This window comes from Hyperolius riggenbachi, chromosome 6 (assembly GCF_040937935.1).
Source record: "Hyperolius riggenbachi isolate aHypRig1 chromosome 6, aHypRig1.pri, whole genome shotgun sequence".
NCBI lineage: Eukaryota > Metazoa > Chordata > Amphibia > Anura > Hyperoliidae > Hyperolius > Hyperolius riggenbachi.
Genome location: NC_090651.1, coordinates 233,800,070 through 233,816,516, shown reverse-complemented (window position 1 = coordinate 233,816,516; position 16,447 = coordinate 233,800,070). Strand labels below are relative to the sequence as shown.

The 16,447-nt window shown below is 45.2% G+C and overlaps 2 protein-coding genes across 4 annotated transcripts in view; one reads left to right on the top strand and one right to left on the bottom strand.

Moving 5' to 3' along the window:
- Nucleotides 1-16,447, top strand: part of ACOT7 (acyl-CoA thioesterase 7) — a 277,637-nt gene that overhangs the window by 82,997 nt on the left and 178,193 nt on the right. The gene's annotated exons all lie outside the window — the stretch shown is intronic.
- LOC137522678 (mucin-7-like) lies at nt 9,777-14,316 on the bottom strand. The gene is made up of 2 exons (XM_068242744.1): nt 13,164-14,316; nt 9,777-10,506 (listed from the first exon to the last, which is right to left on the bottom strand). The coding sequence occupies exons 1-2, from the start codon at nt 14,134-14,136 to the stop codon at nt 10,406-10,408; spliced, it is 1,074 nt and encodes a 357-aa protein (XP_068098845.1). The 5' UTR covers nt 14,137-14,316; the 3' UTR covers nt 9,777-10,405.

Sequence of the window (16,447 nt, the reverse complement as noted above, 5' to 3'; positions counted from 1 at the left end):
TGTGAGTTAGTTGATGGACAAGTTCTGATTGTCGTGGTGACCATAAATAATCTATTGCTTGGATCAGAATCCTCAGATCCAGCTGAATGAGATATGATTGCTGGAAAGAGTTTGTGTGTGTGCACTTTTCATTTGCTGATTCAAGTCGCTGCGTTTTTATCACATTTCTATATTTTGTGCCTCTAACTGCTTGGATTGTTGACCTCTTTCTTTTCATTAAATGTTGATTGAAGTTCTCCTTTACAGTCTGCGTTGCCTTAGTTAGCTAGCTGCACATTACATAAGCTATGTGTTCCCTCTGCATTTAAATCTTGCTAAATTTGTCTTCTTGGAAGCAGCTGTGTGATGGTCGGAAGGTGCAGTTTCCCTGGTAACTAACCTCCGGGTTGACTGATTTTTGTGTGTGTGTGAGACGTGATATGTGCAATCAATACCGTCTGAATTTTCTCTACGTTGTCTTCAACTTATTTGCCTTTATGATGTGAAGGGTCCAAACATTTTCGAACAATCATAAAACAAAAAACAAAACAAACAAAAAAACCCCAACTTGTCTTACTTTGTTTCATTTCTTTATCGGAAACCTGTACTTGGCAAGATATGGAAGCTGCCATCTTTATTCCATGTAATGTTCATTGTTTCAGTGTTATGCTGATCTTTTGGCTTCAGTTGTGTGTGTGGGACACTCCTAGAACAAGTATCCAGCCAGTAGAATCAGGGTTGAGTCAGAGCACCAGATCTAGATACTGGTACTAGGTAGGAAGTGCCTAAACTATTTCAGGAGAGCAGTCAGTTAAGTAGCATTATTTGAAACTGAGTAAATCTGGTACCCTCCATATCCCTCTCATTAAACAGGAGGCACTTTTAAAGGACAACAGAAGTAAGAGTGATATGGAGGCTGCCATATTTACTTCCTTTTAAGCAATACCAGTTGCCTGGCTGTCCTGCTGACCCTCTGCCTCTAACACTTTTAGCCATAGACCCTGAACAAGCATGCAGCAGATCAGGGGTTTCTGACATTGTTGTCAGATCTGACAAGATTAGCTGCATGCTAGTTTCTAGTATTATTCAGACACTACTGCAGCCAAACAGATCAGCAGGGCTGCCAGGGTGGTATTGTTTAAAAGGAAATAAATATGGCAACCTCCATATTCTTCTCACTTCAGTTGTCCCTTAAACAACAGGCATCCAGAGAGTTCTCAGATCTCCGTAAAGCGGACCCAAACCAAACATTTTTTTAATGCAAAATATTTAGTTGCACCCAGGGCCGGCGCTACCATAGAGGCAAAGGGGGCAATTGCCCCAGGGCCCCAGAGCTTGTAGGGGCCCCCAGTGGCTACAAGAGGAAAAAAAGTTTTCAAAAAGACCTTATAGTTTTTGAGAAAATCGATTTTAAAGTTTCAAAAGAAAAAAAATACACATTTAAAAACCCGCCGACTTTAACGGTTAATAGCAAATCCACCTTAAATGCTAGAAACCCTAAATTTGCAGGATATGTTAAGGAGATCATTGGAAATAAGAATAAAAAATATTTTTCAAAAATACCTTATAGTTTTTGAGAAAATCGATTTTAACGTTTTTAAGGAAAAAAGTATACTTTTAAATGCGGTAAATGCCACTTTTAGTAGCAAACCTAACGGTAGTGTAATTTTACATGCATCAAAAGAAAGAGCAATACATTTCCTGACGGGGTTTCCAGGGGTTCCATACGCAGCCGCAGCGCTTTGGCCAGGGATCGCTATACAGCCGCAATATGGCTGTATGAAGATCCCTGGCATTTTTTCCTATTTTCCCAAATTTTTTTTATGTTTAGTGTGGGGATTTTAAAAAAAAATAAATTATGTGGGGGTCGCCCCTCCTGAAACTTTTTAACCCCTTGTCCCCCATGCAGGCTGGGGTAGCCAGAATGTGGAGCTCCGACCGATTGGGGCTTCACACCCTGACTATACCAGCTGCAAAAAAGGTCTCTTAATGCTGATTTTTGTTCCGGGGTATCTGTTGGGGGGCCCCCCCATGTTTATTTTGCCCTGGGACCCCATTGTTGCTTAAACCAGCCATTTTTGCACCACTCTGACACATACAAAGATAAATAAACACTCCTTCAAGCTTTTGAGCATTTCAGTGCATGCTTTTCAACCTTCTCTATCTGGGCATCTAGTGACAATCCTAATACCTCATCTGGGCATCTGCTCCACTTTTGAAACAATTTTGCTCCACTTTTCTCTGCATTGATTTGTATAAGTATCTTCCGACATCTTCAGCAGCACTGTACAGAGAATATTGTCTTGTCACTTAACTGTCCCTCAGAGGGGCTCACAATCTAATCCCTACTATAGTCATATGTCTATGTATGTATCTTGTAGTGCATGTATCATTATCTAGGGCCAATTTAGGGGGAAGCCATTTAACTTATCTGTATGTTTTTGGGATGTGGGAGTAAACTGGAGTGCCCGGAGGAAACCCACACTTATATGGGGAGCACATACAAACACTGTGCAGATAGCGCCCTGGCTAGGATTCAAACCGGGGACCCATCGCTGCAAGGTGAGAATACTACCTACTATGCCACTGTGCTATGATCACAAGTGTTATATGGAGCTCTCTGTTCTCACGGCAGTATTAATAGCCTTTATTCATTACTAACAATAAAAAAAGACACATCATTTCATTTCTATTTAGCTTTTTTTGTATGAAACGTGGCGTGTTTTACTTAAAACATTTGTTTTTGTCTGTTTTGTTTATTGCTGTGCTGTCTTGCCTTTGTCACAATACATCATTTTCATTTTGCTATTCCATGTGTTGACACCTCTTAGCAGAAGGAGAGGGAACTGGAGATCCCTCTGTGGAATAACAGCTATGTCTATTCCCGCTGCTTGGTCATTATCATACTGCTCCTGTGGACTTAATTTAATAACATGTGTGGGGTTACCAGTAGTTTCCATAACCAATTAGCGACAGAGGAAGTTCGATTGGCTTTTAGCTGTAGCTGTTTTTCTGCGTTACTCTGTCTTATATTGAATTGATGCTGCCATCGCTGATGTAAACCTTTATTTTCAAGGGGAAAAAAGTTTTGCTAAAGTTTTATACACACGTCACGTCAGAGATTGGGACTGAATCCCTTGGTGACAGTTCAGTGCAGAGTGCTGTATAGATGGGTCAGTAGCCTAGAGGCTAACGACCCATCTGTTGCTGTGTAAGGGGGAGGAAGGATAATGCACAGTGCACAATGGAGGAGCTTCCACTGAGCAGGGTGAGGAGAAGAATATGCACATAGGTTGGTCAGGCATTGGTTTAGCTGAAGATCTGGCATGCTGGATCTTTAGGCAATGTTGGGGGGGGCTTATGTACACACAATAGATTGACCTTAATGTCTGCCCTGGCCGAGTTTAAGGCAGGGTGTGTACATGATGTATGATGTCCTAAAATGTCACTATTGCACCTCCTCTGAAAATTGGCTTTTTGTACCTGATGGCACGCATCCTTTTGTACCATTTAATAGCTTAGTAATCAAAGTGCCCAAATAGTATATTTTTTTCAGACTGCAAACGGGCACATACAAAGTTCCTGGGCACATGTAGAAGGTATGTACCTTGTCTGCTATGCTGTTTCTGGCATTGTTTTTTTAAGTCATGGAAAACATGACCTAAATGAATACGGTAAAGAACTGTCACAGGAATTATCCACGATGTTGCTATAGATTATTACTGCACTTGTTTTTCCATTGTAAAAGGAATTGTATTTTTCTACAGTAAAAACCCCAGAAAACAAACCCCAAAATGCTCCCATGAATTAGCCCTTAGTCAGTGAGCTCCATTATCTATTGTTGATTTGTTTTCAAAACATTTTAATTAGCGGAACACATGTTAACCTTCTTGGCGGTAAGCCGCCGGAGGGTGCCGCTCAGGCCCTGCTGGGCCGATTTGTTTAAATTTTTTTTTTTGCTGGACGCAGCTAGCACTTTGCTAGCTGCGCCAGCACCCCGATCGCCGCCGCCGCGCGCCCGATCGCCGCTATACGGTGTGGCGCGCCCCCCCCCCCCAGACCCCGTGCGCTGCCTGGCCAATCAGTGCCAGGCAGCGCCGAGGGGTGGCCCCGGACTCCCAATGACGTCCCGACGTCAGTGACGTCGGTGACGTCATCCCGCCCGTCGCCATGGCGACGGGGGAAGCCCTCCAGGAAATCCCGTTCTTTGAACGGGATTTCCTGATCGGAGATCGCCGAAGGCGATCGAAGAGGGCGGGGGGATGCCGCTGAGCAGCGGCTATCATGTAGCGAGCCCTGGGCTCGCTACATGATATAGAAAAAAAAAATTAAAAAAAAACTGCCGCGCTGCCTCCTGGCGTATTTTTTTATACCGCCAGGAGGGTTAAACAAACCGTGTTGATAGCAATGACTGTACAACTGCATTTTAAAAATTATGTTTAACTTCTTCCGGACCGACGCAGTACAAATCTACAGCGGGCAGGGAGCGCTGTGGTTCTGACTGGACGTAAGCTCTATGTCCCATTCACCGCGCGTCCCAGCCATTCCCGCCGCTCTCGCCGCTTTCTCCCCAACGCAATTTGCTTGCCCTGCTGTCTCTATGACGGCAGAGCACTGTGAGCCGGGCAGGAGCTGTTTTCATTGGCTCCTGGCCCTGTCATTACTGTAAGCCGTTCCCATTGGCTTACATTAAGTGACAGGGTCAGGAGCCAATGAAAGCAGCTCCTGACCGGTGCACAGCGCTCTGCCGTCATAGAGACGGCAGAGAGAGCAGCCTGTGGCGGGACAGAGCAGGGTGACCGGCGAGAGCGGCGGATTTTTGCGGCGATTAGTCGGTATGCGGCGTTTTAGTGTACCAGCAGCCTCTAGTCCTTAAGGGGGCAGAGGCTGCTGGTACAGAAGTGGTTAAAGCCAATGGGTACCACATTAAAAATAAAAAAAGTCAGATACTCACCTAAGGAGAGGGAAGGCTCGGTCCTAATGAGCCTTCCCTCTCCTCTCCCGGTGCCTTCGGTGCTGCGCTGGCTCCCCCGTTCGCGTCCGCCGCCGCAGGGACTTCGGAGGTCTTCTGAAGCACTCGGGCTTCCGAAGACGGGCCGCTCCATACTACGCACGCGCGAGTGCGTCATAGAGGGCGCTCGCGCGTGCGTAGTATGGAGCGGCCCGTCTTCGGGAGCCCGAGTGCTTCCGAAAGCTCCTGAAGGCATGCGGAAGTGGCAGTATTTGACCGAACTGGTCAAATACTGCCACGGGGGATCCTGCGCGGGACCGGGCACCGGGAGAGGAGAGGGAAGGCTCATTAGGACCGAGCATTCACTCTCCTTAGGTGAGTATCCGACTTTTTTATTTTTTAAATGGTATAACATTCACTTTAAGTGCTCTATGTTTAGTGAACAAGTGACCCTGTACAGCAAGTACTAAATTCCAAACAATTGAGAGTGTAACTACACAGAACATTAACAGTAACAATACCAATAGGAATCCGCGGGGGGCTCAAAAAATAAAAAAAAAGTAGGCTACCTGATCCATGGGGTTGAGCGGAACAGGTAACCTCAAAAAATGCAGCTCCTGTGGGCCACAATGGCCCACTTTCACTTGCCTGACCTGTAGGTCAGGACGCTGCACTGAGAGACTGTGTCTCTCATAGCGTGCAGGGAGGGGGGAAGCAGCAGGGGTCGCGGCCAAGGGGAGAGAGTTGCCCAGTGGCAGCTCTTTAAACCCTACAGGAATGCCCCTGGCGGGCGTTTTAAACAGGGAATTCCTCTCCTCAATGTTTACCTCCCAGATAGCGACAAATCTTGTGACTAATCTTAGGGGGCTATAGCACGGCAGTGGGGGGGGGGGGGCAGAGAGCGGCATCTGGGGGACACCGAGGCATGTCAGGAGTCGGAGAACATGGCTCTGTGTCCCATCTGCCCCCCGAAGATCCACCTCGGGTTCTATTTAAAGAAGGAAATTCAGAAATGATTTTCCCCAGAGTGCACACCTTGGAGTGACAGTAGTTCCTGGTCTGTAGAGGTCATATGCTTTGGTGAGTTTGTCTCCTCTTGGTGTGGTGTGGCCACTGGAAGCACTTCCTGTGCTGCTGGATTATTATATAGAGGATATCTGTGCTTACAGAGGAACTGTAACGACATATAGTAGAATGCAGTAAATTATTCAGGATACCCACTTTTACGCTAATTATTCTAGTTACAGCATGAGAAACAATTCCTATAGCTATATATTGCTGATTATTGGTGTGTAGCCCCGCCCTCCAATTGAGGCTTAGCCTAGGCTGTTTATTTCGCGGAATTTTCACACCAGAGCATTCTGGGAGACCAGGTATCAGTTGCACTGGCTTCAGAACTCTCAGTAAACAAGCATTCTGCAGAGATCACTTGCTAGTACTAAAGATGTTGCCACCTGTGACAAATTTCAGAAAATAAATCGGGTAAAGGAAAGATTTTACAATGGGCAAACACTGACTCAATCATTTATAAATTAATATAGTAAAAAATAGGCAATTGTATTCATTGTTTTGACTACAGTTGCTCTTTAATTTTAGAGACCTGTTTTATTGCAACCGTAAAATAACTCTCTTCTGCTCACATAACATCACAAGTTGGTGGTGCAGGTGAAGCTCCGGAAATTATATCTTCTTGTGATAATTCAATTCTTTTTAATTAAAAAAAAATAATAATAATTCTAAATCCAATACATAATATAAATACAGGTAGTCCCCGGTTAACGAACAAGATATGGACTGCAGGTTCGTTCTTAACCTGAATCTGTTCTTAAGTCGGAACAATGTGCTATCTCTGTCCCATGTACCTCCTCTGTGCCTCCAGTGTCCCCCTCTGTGTCACCTCTGCCATCTGCATCCGCTTATGCAAGTTTAAAAGCTATTTTTTCTTTGAATCTTTTAAAATCGATTTTCTCAAAAACTACTAGTCCAATTTGAAATTGTTTTTTTTGGCTTGTTTCCATGGAAACACTGAATCCATGCCGTTCGTATTGGCGTGTCGTTTATACGTCAGGCGTTCGTAAGTCGGGGACTACCTGTATGTTTAAAAAAAAACACTGTACATTTCCATGGGGCACATGCTGGTATCATAGATGGCTACACTCTTATTTTGGTCATGCTGCCCCACTCACTTTTTTTTTTTTTTTTTTGATCCCTGACCAAGCGGATCCTTCTGTTTGTGTTTAAAGTGCTGTGTAATGTCAGTGCTATACAAATACAAGAATAATAAACCTGTTTTCCATGTGGCTTTTTGACCTCCAATTGGCCTGTGATCAAATTGCCCATTAAGCCTTTTTTGGAATTTGATTTAAAGAACTTCATTGGCACCACTCAGTCCATTCTTTTCTTTCTGTCGTGCTAAATTTTCGTAGAATGTAATAAAATTAAGCCTCCTAATAAAGCGCGCTTTGTTCACTTAGGCCGAAGGAGAGAGAGAGACATGGGCTCTCAGTTGCTATGGCAACCAGCCTGTCAGGATGGTTTTATTAAGGTCCAATGGTAATTCCTATTCCCAAAAGCATGTTGTCAGATTCACTTTTAGTCAAAGCGCTGTGGAAATATTTTCCATATTATTTGCTTGTACTCTTCACATAATGGGTAATTACATTCAAATGTAATAGTTCTGGCAGCGATAAAACAGTAATATGGAAATATGCTCAACTGGCAAAGGTTTTACAGCCCTAGTAAATCCCACAATGCATTGATTTTTTTTTTAATTATTATTTTTGGTTTTCTCTTCATTTTGTTTCTGTATATCTATATTCCCTTGCAACTGAGTGGTTTCTTTTTGCTTTATTTATGTATTTATTTATTTTTATTTATTGATGCTGCTAAAAAGACAGTTTTCCTTTTGATACAGATTTGGTAGTGCAAGACTGAGTAGTACCTTTGTGGTTGTTGATAGTATGAAGTACTTGTTTTGCTCCCTTTACATTCATAAATACTCTAGAAGTATCAATGTTGCCCAATGGAAAGTCATGAGGTAATTGGAGTAATGACATATACATGGAATGGATTACATTGCTTCTGAGCACTGATAGATGTGCACCTGTTCAACTCAGTACAGAGCTTTCAGCACAGAGTGTTCATTGTCCGCAAAGCTTCAGTACTTTGTAAAGCTGGCAAAAACATTTTTAACATGCTGCCCCAGTCGACTAACATTAAGCTGACAATAAAACTTTTATTATTTCTTTGTATCCTATTTCTAATGCTAAGGGCCTGTTTCCACTACATGCAGATTGGATGCAGAAAAAACGGACCCCAATGAATGCCTATGGGCCTGTTTCCACCATGTTTTACCCATAATCTTAACTGACCCATCCTGAACTTTGACCTTTTAATAAATCCCTGGTATGCCACCAGGCCTTTGCTTTACTGGCCTGGGCAGTAAAAATAAGACATGTCTATAAGTATGTATGAAGCAGAGCAGGTATTTATTTTCACCAGAAAAGATGGCCTCTCTTAATATGCCATATACTAACCTTCACATTTATCATAACACTAACCATTAACTCCTAAGTAGCCTAACACTAACATTTACTCCTGGTTCCTGAACTACTATAACCTCAGCCAACCCAGTTTTCACTCATTTAGTTTAAAAAGGATTCTCACCTAAGTCATGGGACTTAAGAGTAGAGATGTGGCGAACGGTTCCCGAACCGTTCGCCGGCGAACATCTCTAAATTCATGGGCCTCTTACTACTTCCGGGTCGCAATGACCCGGAGTAGTACGCCTGCGCTGCCCGGCGGAGCGCGTCCTAGATCGCGCTCCCGTTGCCGGGCACTCTCTGCGCATGTGCGTGACGTCATGAGTGACGTCACGCTCATGCGCAGAGAGCGCCCGGCAACAGGAGCGCGATCTAGGACGCGCTCCGCCGGGCAGCGCAGGCGTACTACTCCGGGTCATTGCGACCCGGAAGTAGTAAGAGGCCCAGAGAGGTTCGCCAGGCGAACTGTTCGGCCCAACTCTACTTAAGAGGCACATACCCAAAATAAAATATCAAATATAAAACTAGACACACCAACTTAGTGGATAAAAAATTGGTCGAAGGCGTTGTTTATTGCGGTTTTCAAATTAAAGTTGTTCGATACTTTTATTCGATGAAATACTTTAAATATTAATTCAACCTTAACTTTATTAAAACTGTAAAAAACATAAATAATCCAAAGTTAAGCATATCCAAACACACATTATAGTCGAACAACTTCTAAAGTACTTAGCCCGCCCACCACCGTGGGCAACTTTTACCGCCAATAAAGGCAATAGCCTACGACAGTCCCGAAAGTCCAAGAAGAGGGAGGGTGGGAGGGGGATCGCAGCTTGTCCTGACAGAAACTGAGGAGAGAATGACATCCCACACTGATCTGTGACAGGAGCTCACAGTTCATTGGCTGCCGATAACCCCACTCCTTCTGACAGCTGCCAATCAGGATTAATCTCCAGGTGCTCTTTTGCCCAGATACCTGACAGCTTCAGATATCACCAGCCGACCCCTGAAAGAAAGGATGGAAAGAGCAGTACCACAGAAACCAAGTGCATAAGAACCTATGCAAATACACAAGCAATATCACAACCTGTATTTTGTGTGGCCACAAAGTCCCAAGAGGCCCTTGCTCCATTATGTCGCTCAGGCCTTACATGGGACTTAAGAGGCACATACCCAAAATAAAATATCAAATATAAAACTAGACACACCAACTTAGTGGATAAAAAATTGGCCGAAGGCGTTGTTTATTGCGGTTTTCAAATTAAAGTTGTTCGATACTTTTATTCGATGAAATACTTTAAATATTAATTCAACCTTAACTTTATTAAAACTGTAAAAAACATAAATAATCCAAAGTTAAGCATATCCAAACACACATCATAGTCGAACAACTTCTAAAGTACTTAGCCCGCCCACCACCGTGGGCAACTTTTACCGCCACCAGACAGGCTATCGCCTGGCACCCCAGCCCACGGCCTTTTCAACCATATTCTGAAGCTCCATATTAAAAATGTCAACACCAATTGGGGACAAGTGAACTAAATCCTTCCTATACAAACCCCGGACCCCCCCTTCCAAGTCAATGTGTCTGTAAGAAAAAACCCCGACCGAAGAAAGAAATTTGCACATGGCCCAATTTACCCGCTTCCTAATTTTGTCGAAAAAACGCTTGCTGAGTGAGACGTACCATAACAAACGAGGGACAATTTTGGAGAAAACCAAAACCGTGTTCGGAAAAATTTCGCGAATCTGCAGAAAATCCCGACGCATCCTAGACAAAAGGTTTAACGTTTTGACTTTTCCCAGGTCATTTCCCCCTAAATGGATTATTAGGATGTCAGGAACCGGCCATTTGTCTACAAGGCAAACTAGTTTGGGCAACAGAGCTTCCCACCTCATACCCCTACAACCCTTCCAGTATATCTGGAAAGAGTCACAGTCTAAGTCCAGGTTGTCCGTATAAGGCCTCTCCATAGCCCTTCGTCTTGCCCAAAAGATAAGAGTGGCCGATAATCCACACCACCTGCTTCAGACCTAGGAAAGAAAACAAGTTATTTATACAACCAAAGAAGGGCGAACATATAACCTATACCTATGGGACTCCCATCTGCCTATCTTTTTAATTGTAGATTCCGACAATCCTAATCTCGCAGCTTCTGTGGCTGCCCCAATTCGGAACGAGTGACTTGAGAATTTAAAAGCCTGCAATCCCAGCGTGTTCATACATTTACCGAGTATGGCTCTAAACTGAAAAATAGAAAGCGCCGACCCATCGGCATGGGAAAGAAAGGAAGGAGACAACGAACGGATACTGGAAAATTCGCTGACCAAGCGCACTGGGCACGACGAGGAACCATCTAATTTAAAAAGTGTAAGCCAAACCCCCCGGCCGGCCCTATCCGTTTTAGACTTTTTGATGAAAATTTGAAGCGCCGTACTCAACAACGATACATCCTGGGGGCGAAGACCGGAATGCTCAGATTTGGCTTTTGCAACCAATTCTGAGATGCGCAGGGCTCCGAAAAAGGCTAAAGAAAAAGCCGCTCGAAACAGACGGACTTCGTATTCAGAAGAGCAAATCAAAGGAAGGATAAGTAACAAGTCGCCTAAAAGCTCGAAGGAAATCGGACGCCTACGATCCGGCACTGAAAGACCCGAACGGAAGCCCTTCATCATCTGCTTCACTAGACAGTAGTCCGTGCACGGAGGCGAATGATGAAGCTTCCTAAAAAAGGAGATTCCACAAAGCTTACGCTGTAACGATGGGATTGAGGCTCCTAAAGACACTTTGGAACAAACATAAGACAACACCAATTCTACTTCATCAGCGAAAGGCGACTTTTGAAACAGCCCAGCGTAACTGCACAAATCCTGCCATGCAGCTGAATAATCAGCCCATGTTTTTGCAGACAGTGATTTACGAACAGAAGCTGTTATTAAGTCCCAATCAAGGTCCATAAGTGCGCCGGGCAAGGCATTCCTTCTTCGTCCGCCGATGGCGCCAACACCCTGAATGTGGAGAGCTGCTGCCGGGATAAAGCATCGGCTATCAGATTGGACTTACCGGGTAAATGTACAGCTTTCAACCACACATTAAAATTAAGACAGAGCAGGACTAATTGTCTCAGAATATGCAAAACAGGAAGGGATTTAGATGTAAGGCAGTTAACTGCATAGACCACTCCCTTATTGTCCGATTGGAGCAGAATCCGCTTGTTTGCGAATGATCTACCCCATATCGACAATGCCACCAATACAGGAAAAAGCTCCAAAAGAACGATGTTCTTAACAAATCCTTGCTCAATCCATGACACTGGCCACTGCTCAGCACTCCAGTGACCCTTCCAATAAGCACCATACCCGATCGATCCAGCTGCATCAGTAAATAAATCCATCTGATCGTCTTTTATAAACTCCTCCTGCCACATTGACCTTCCGTTATAATTGATCAGGAAGCTATGCCACACCAGCAGATCTTCCTTCACGTCTCTGGTCAAGCGAACGTGCCAAGAAGGATTCTTCAAACCCGACAACAATCGTGCCGTACGCCGCGAGAATACTCTCTCCATGGGCATAATGCGGCTTGCGAAAGCTAGACGGCCAAGGAGTTCTTGCAGCTCCTTGACTGTCGCTTTTGACTTGCCTAAAAGGTAGTTCAGCAATGACTTTAAAACCAAAATTTTTTCAGGGGGTAAACGATATTCCATTAAAACTGTGTCGATTGTAATTCCTAGAAAAATCAATTCCGTGGTCGGTAAAACCGATTTCTCTTCCGCAACCGGAACGCCAAATTTCTCCGCTATGTCGTGAAAAGTTAAAAATAAGTTAAACGCCTCATCGGAACCGGGGGACCCGACGAATAAAAAGTCGTCATCCAAATAATGCAACGCCGCGCCGGAACGACATACTTGCTGAACTACCCACTCGAGGAATGTTGCAAAAATTTCAAAATAAAAACAGGACAGGGTACAGCCCATGGGGAGGCACATATCAAAATAAAAAAGACCGTTAAATCGAAAACCGAGGGAATTGAAACCTCCTGGCCAAATCGGCAGCAGACGAAACGCTGACTTAATATCTGTTTTGGCTAGCAATGCACCTTTACCGAAGCCACGGATCACCGATACAGCCTGATCGAAGGATAAATAAGAGACCGATCGTAAATGCGTTTCAATGGAATCATTTAGAGAGTCACCCTTGGGAAAAGATAAATGATGGATTAGACGCCATTCGCCTGGCTCTTTTTTTGGTACAATTCCCAAGGGTGACAATCTAAAATCCGTAAACGGTGGCGAGGAAAACGGACCAGCTACCCTGCCTGCTGCAATCTCCTTGTCAATTTTAGATTGGACCACAGCTGACAAATTTTTAACCGATTTGAGGTTCTCAACCCATGAACAGCCAGATCCTGAAAATGGGGGAATATAAAAACCGTTCGCAAAGCCATTAAGCAGAAATGTGCTGATCTCCCGATTTGGGAAGCGCTCGAGCCACGGAATTAGCTCGATGAGCTTCACTGGCGTCCGCGCTCCGCAGAAAGGACTCCTTGGAGGAGCCCTGCACGGCAGCTGCTACCTTCTTATAACAACGCGCCGCCGGGTGAAGGCCGCCGCAATTGACACACTTGTGCTTGTATCGGCAGTTCGTTAGTCTATCAAATAAACCCTCCCTGCTTTCACCCCTGCTCTCACCGTGTCTCTGAAGAGATGTCTCATCGTCAGAGGAACTGGAATCGCCAGCGACAGCCCCTCCTGTAGCAGCAGGAAGACGTCCGTCCTGGATCGCTGTGCCAGCGAATCTGGCTTCGGATGCTGGTGGAAATCCTGGATCCCGACTGGCTGTGGAAGGGGGGGCCCCTGATTGGCAGGCAGCCCCCCAAGCGCTCACAGGGAGGACTCCAGAAGAGCGCTGCAGTGAAAGTTGGTCTGGAGTAGGCATGATGGCAGGTGTGCTGTGGGGTGAAGAAGTGCTGAAAGAGGAGCTGGGACCATCCACCAGAGGAGGGGGAATTGGAGGTGTCCAAGATGCAGGAGCCGCCAGCATGCCTGCAATTGTGGCCGAAGATGACGATGCCAGATGGTCGGGGAGGGCAGCGGGCTGAGGTGCGCACTGTGCGGGGGCATCAGACGGAACTGACGCGGATTGCTGAGCAGAGGGGGCGGAGGAAAGCGCTGGAGCGCAAACAGACCTCAGATCCGCGGCAAGATGGCGCCCGCCGGTCACGTGACCGCGCCCACTTCCGCCCTTACTGCTGCGGACACTTCCTGTGGGCGCGGTGTTCCGGGAACTCGCTCCCCGGACCTCTGGAGAATAGGGCCTCCTGGGTTTCTTTAGCCTCTTCGCCGGCGGCGCCTCGGGGAAACCAGCGCTCGCACCGGCAGAAAGAAGATCCTCTTGATGCCGGTCCTTCCTGGAGCGACCCTTTGACGGCTTGGGCGGCCGCTCCACAGTCACTGTAGCAGGTACAGGGTTGGTGGGGGCTGGAGCCAGTAAGGGCTGCTGGGGAGAAACCTCAGTGTCCATGGGAGTAGGAAGGGAAGAAGCAGCAGAAAAGCCCACAGAAGGCAAGACAGCAGGTGAGATGGCATCCAAAATTCTCTTTAAAAGTTCCTCTCCTCCCTCAGATCTGGCCACGGCAGCCAGCCTCAACAAGGTCTGATCCATCCAAAATCAGAAAAAGTTCCAAAATGGATAAAATTCACGAAGTGGGGGAGGATTATAAATATGAAATGATAAATAAATAATAATAAAGAAAGAAATAAAGAAATAAATACCGAAAATCAAGCAGAAAAGCTCAAATAAAAGCTAAGCAGGAGCTAATTGCCAGCACGACTGGATCGCAGCTTGTCCTGACAGACACTGAGGAGAGAATGACATCCCACACTGATCTGTGACAGGAGCTCACAGTTCATTGGCTGCCAATAACCCCACTCCTTCTGACAGCTGCCAATCAGGATTAATCTCCAGGTGCTCTTTTGCCCAGATACCTGACAGCTTCAGATATCACCAGCCGGCCCCTGAAAGAAAGGAGGGAAAGAGCAGTACCACAGAAACCAAGTGCATAAGAACCTATGCAAATACACAAGCAATATCACAACCTGTATTTTGTGTGGCCACAAAGTCCCAAGAGGCCCTTGCTCCATTATGTCGCTCAGGCCTTACAAGAGTCACACACTCCAGACACTGCAGCTATTCAGTCCAGTAGTATGATGGACAAGCATCATCACTAATACCCAGCGTTCAGGTCACATCCGATATAACAAGTAGGTGAAAAAGTACTATCAAAATGTATTTGGCCATTTTATTCCTTGTTGGTGGCTTAAAGGGCATTTTATTGATAAGGTGTGAAAATATCACCTAAGAGAAAACTTAGGAGAAGAAGTGAATTGCATTTGGGTCAAGGTGATTCTTGAGATCAAGTTTTGTAAATAAACTACGTTTGAAATTTTGGTACATTTATAACTCGGCCATTAAGGGTTGCAACTCATAGGTCTCTTCTTGATGGCTTCTCTTTTTAGCCTTCTCCATGCATATGTAGTCACAAATGGTGGATGGCTTGTGACTGAATGTTTTAACTGTGGTCCAAGGGAATATTCAGCAGCTTCAGAATTTTGTTACATCATTCCCTGACTTAATCCTTCCAAATACCTTTTCATGGCGTTGCCAGCAGTGGTCTTTTGTCTTAACTGGAACCCTAGCAATAGGGTATATGCAGGAACTGTCAACAGTGCCAGTTGTCTAGCAGTCCTGTTGATATTCTGGCATAAGTAGTGTCTAAGTCAAAACCATGGTACAAAAATATGGTTAATCCCTGTAAAACCTGAGTCAGAGTACCTGATTTGCTGCATGCTTTTTCAGGGTCTATGGCTAAAAGAGACACAGAATCAGGAGGGCTACCAGGCAACTGTTATTGTTTAGAAATAAATAAAAATGGCAGCCTCCATAACCCTCTTACCTTGAGTTCCCTTTAATGGTGTAATTATGCCATAATACTGTAGGACCTTCAGATTACCATGTATTTACGCTACAACCACATCCAACTTTGAACTGACATGCAACTGTGCAGTTCCATACTCTGTGGTGCCTCCCATGCTCTTGCTGCAACTTACCCACTCCTTATCATAGTCTACCACTGCTCTCTCCCTTACTCCATAGGCAGAGAGACAAAAGGACACAACACACAGACATAGCTGTCTCTCATACATCCTGTGTTACATACAATTGCTGGGAATGGACTTAAAGGAATTTAAAATGTTTTTTTGTAACCTGTGATTGAGCGAGTTCCTGAAGTGCTGGTAAATAATGATGTATACATTTCACTTGCTTATCTCTTTTTGTTAACTGTATCCAATGCCTTTCACTCCTGACGGCAATTCTAGCCAAATCTGATGGCCCAGTGAACCATGAGGGGAGGGGGAATCCCTCACACTACAACTGTTAACCCTGTGTGTGAGAAAGCTATCACTGACAGTTGCCTGTCTCTGACTGAACGGTCTGCAGAGAGCAGAGGAAATGTAACTTGTTATAAACCTTTTTAATTGTGTGTGAAACCTGACACCATAGCTTTTTATACTTTTTGTTTTCAGAGAAAAACAATCTATAGTCTGAAATGCAAAAAATTACAATGGTTGTGCATTGAAGCAGACACCCCTTTTGCGAATGATTTGTTCCAATAGAGCTACGGTTTTTTTGGGCCATAAGACTCACTTTTTCTCCCCCAAAAGTAGAGGTTTAAAAGTCAGTGTGTCTTATGGTCCGAAGGTGTCCTCTATAAGTGCCCCCTCTGTCTTTATTGCGAGCCTGTGTCTCCCCTCTGGCTGGTGCCCCCTGTGCCTCTCTGGCACAGGGGGGAGATGGGACAGAGGAGGACACTAGGGACACAGAGGGGACATGGGGGGGCGGTGAGACACAAAAGGACACGGAACACCAGGCAGAGGGGAGACAGGGAGGCAGATAGGACACTGGGGACACAGGA

Excerpts from the sequence above, each read along its gene's own strand:
- LOC137522678 (XM_068242744.1), bottom strand. The coding sequence starts at position 14,136 with ATGGATCAGACCTTGTTGAGGCTGGCTGCCGTGGCCAGATCTGAGGGA. Across the intron at positions 10,507-13,163 it reads GACATCTCTTCAGAGACACG|GTCTGAAGCAGGTGGTGTGG; the intron begins GTGAGAGCAGGG and ends TTTCTTTCCTAG.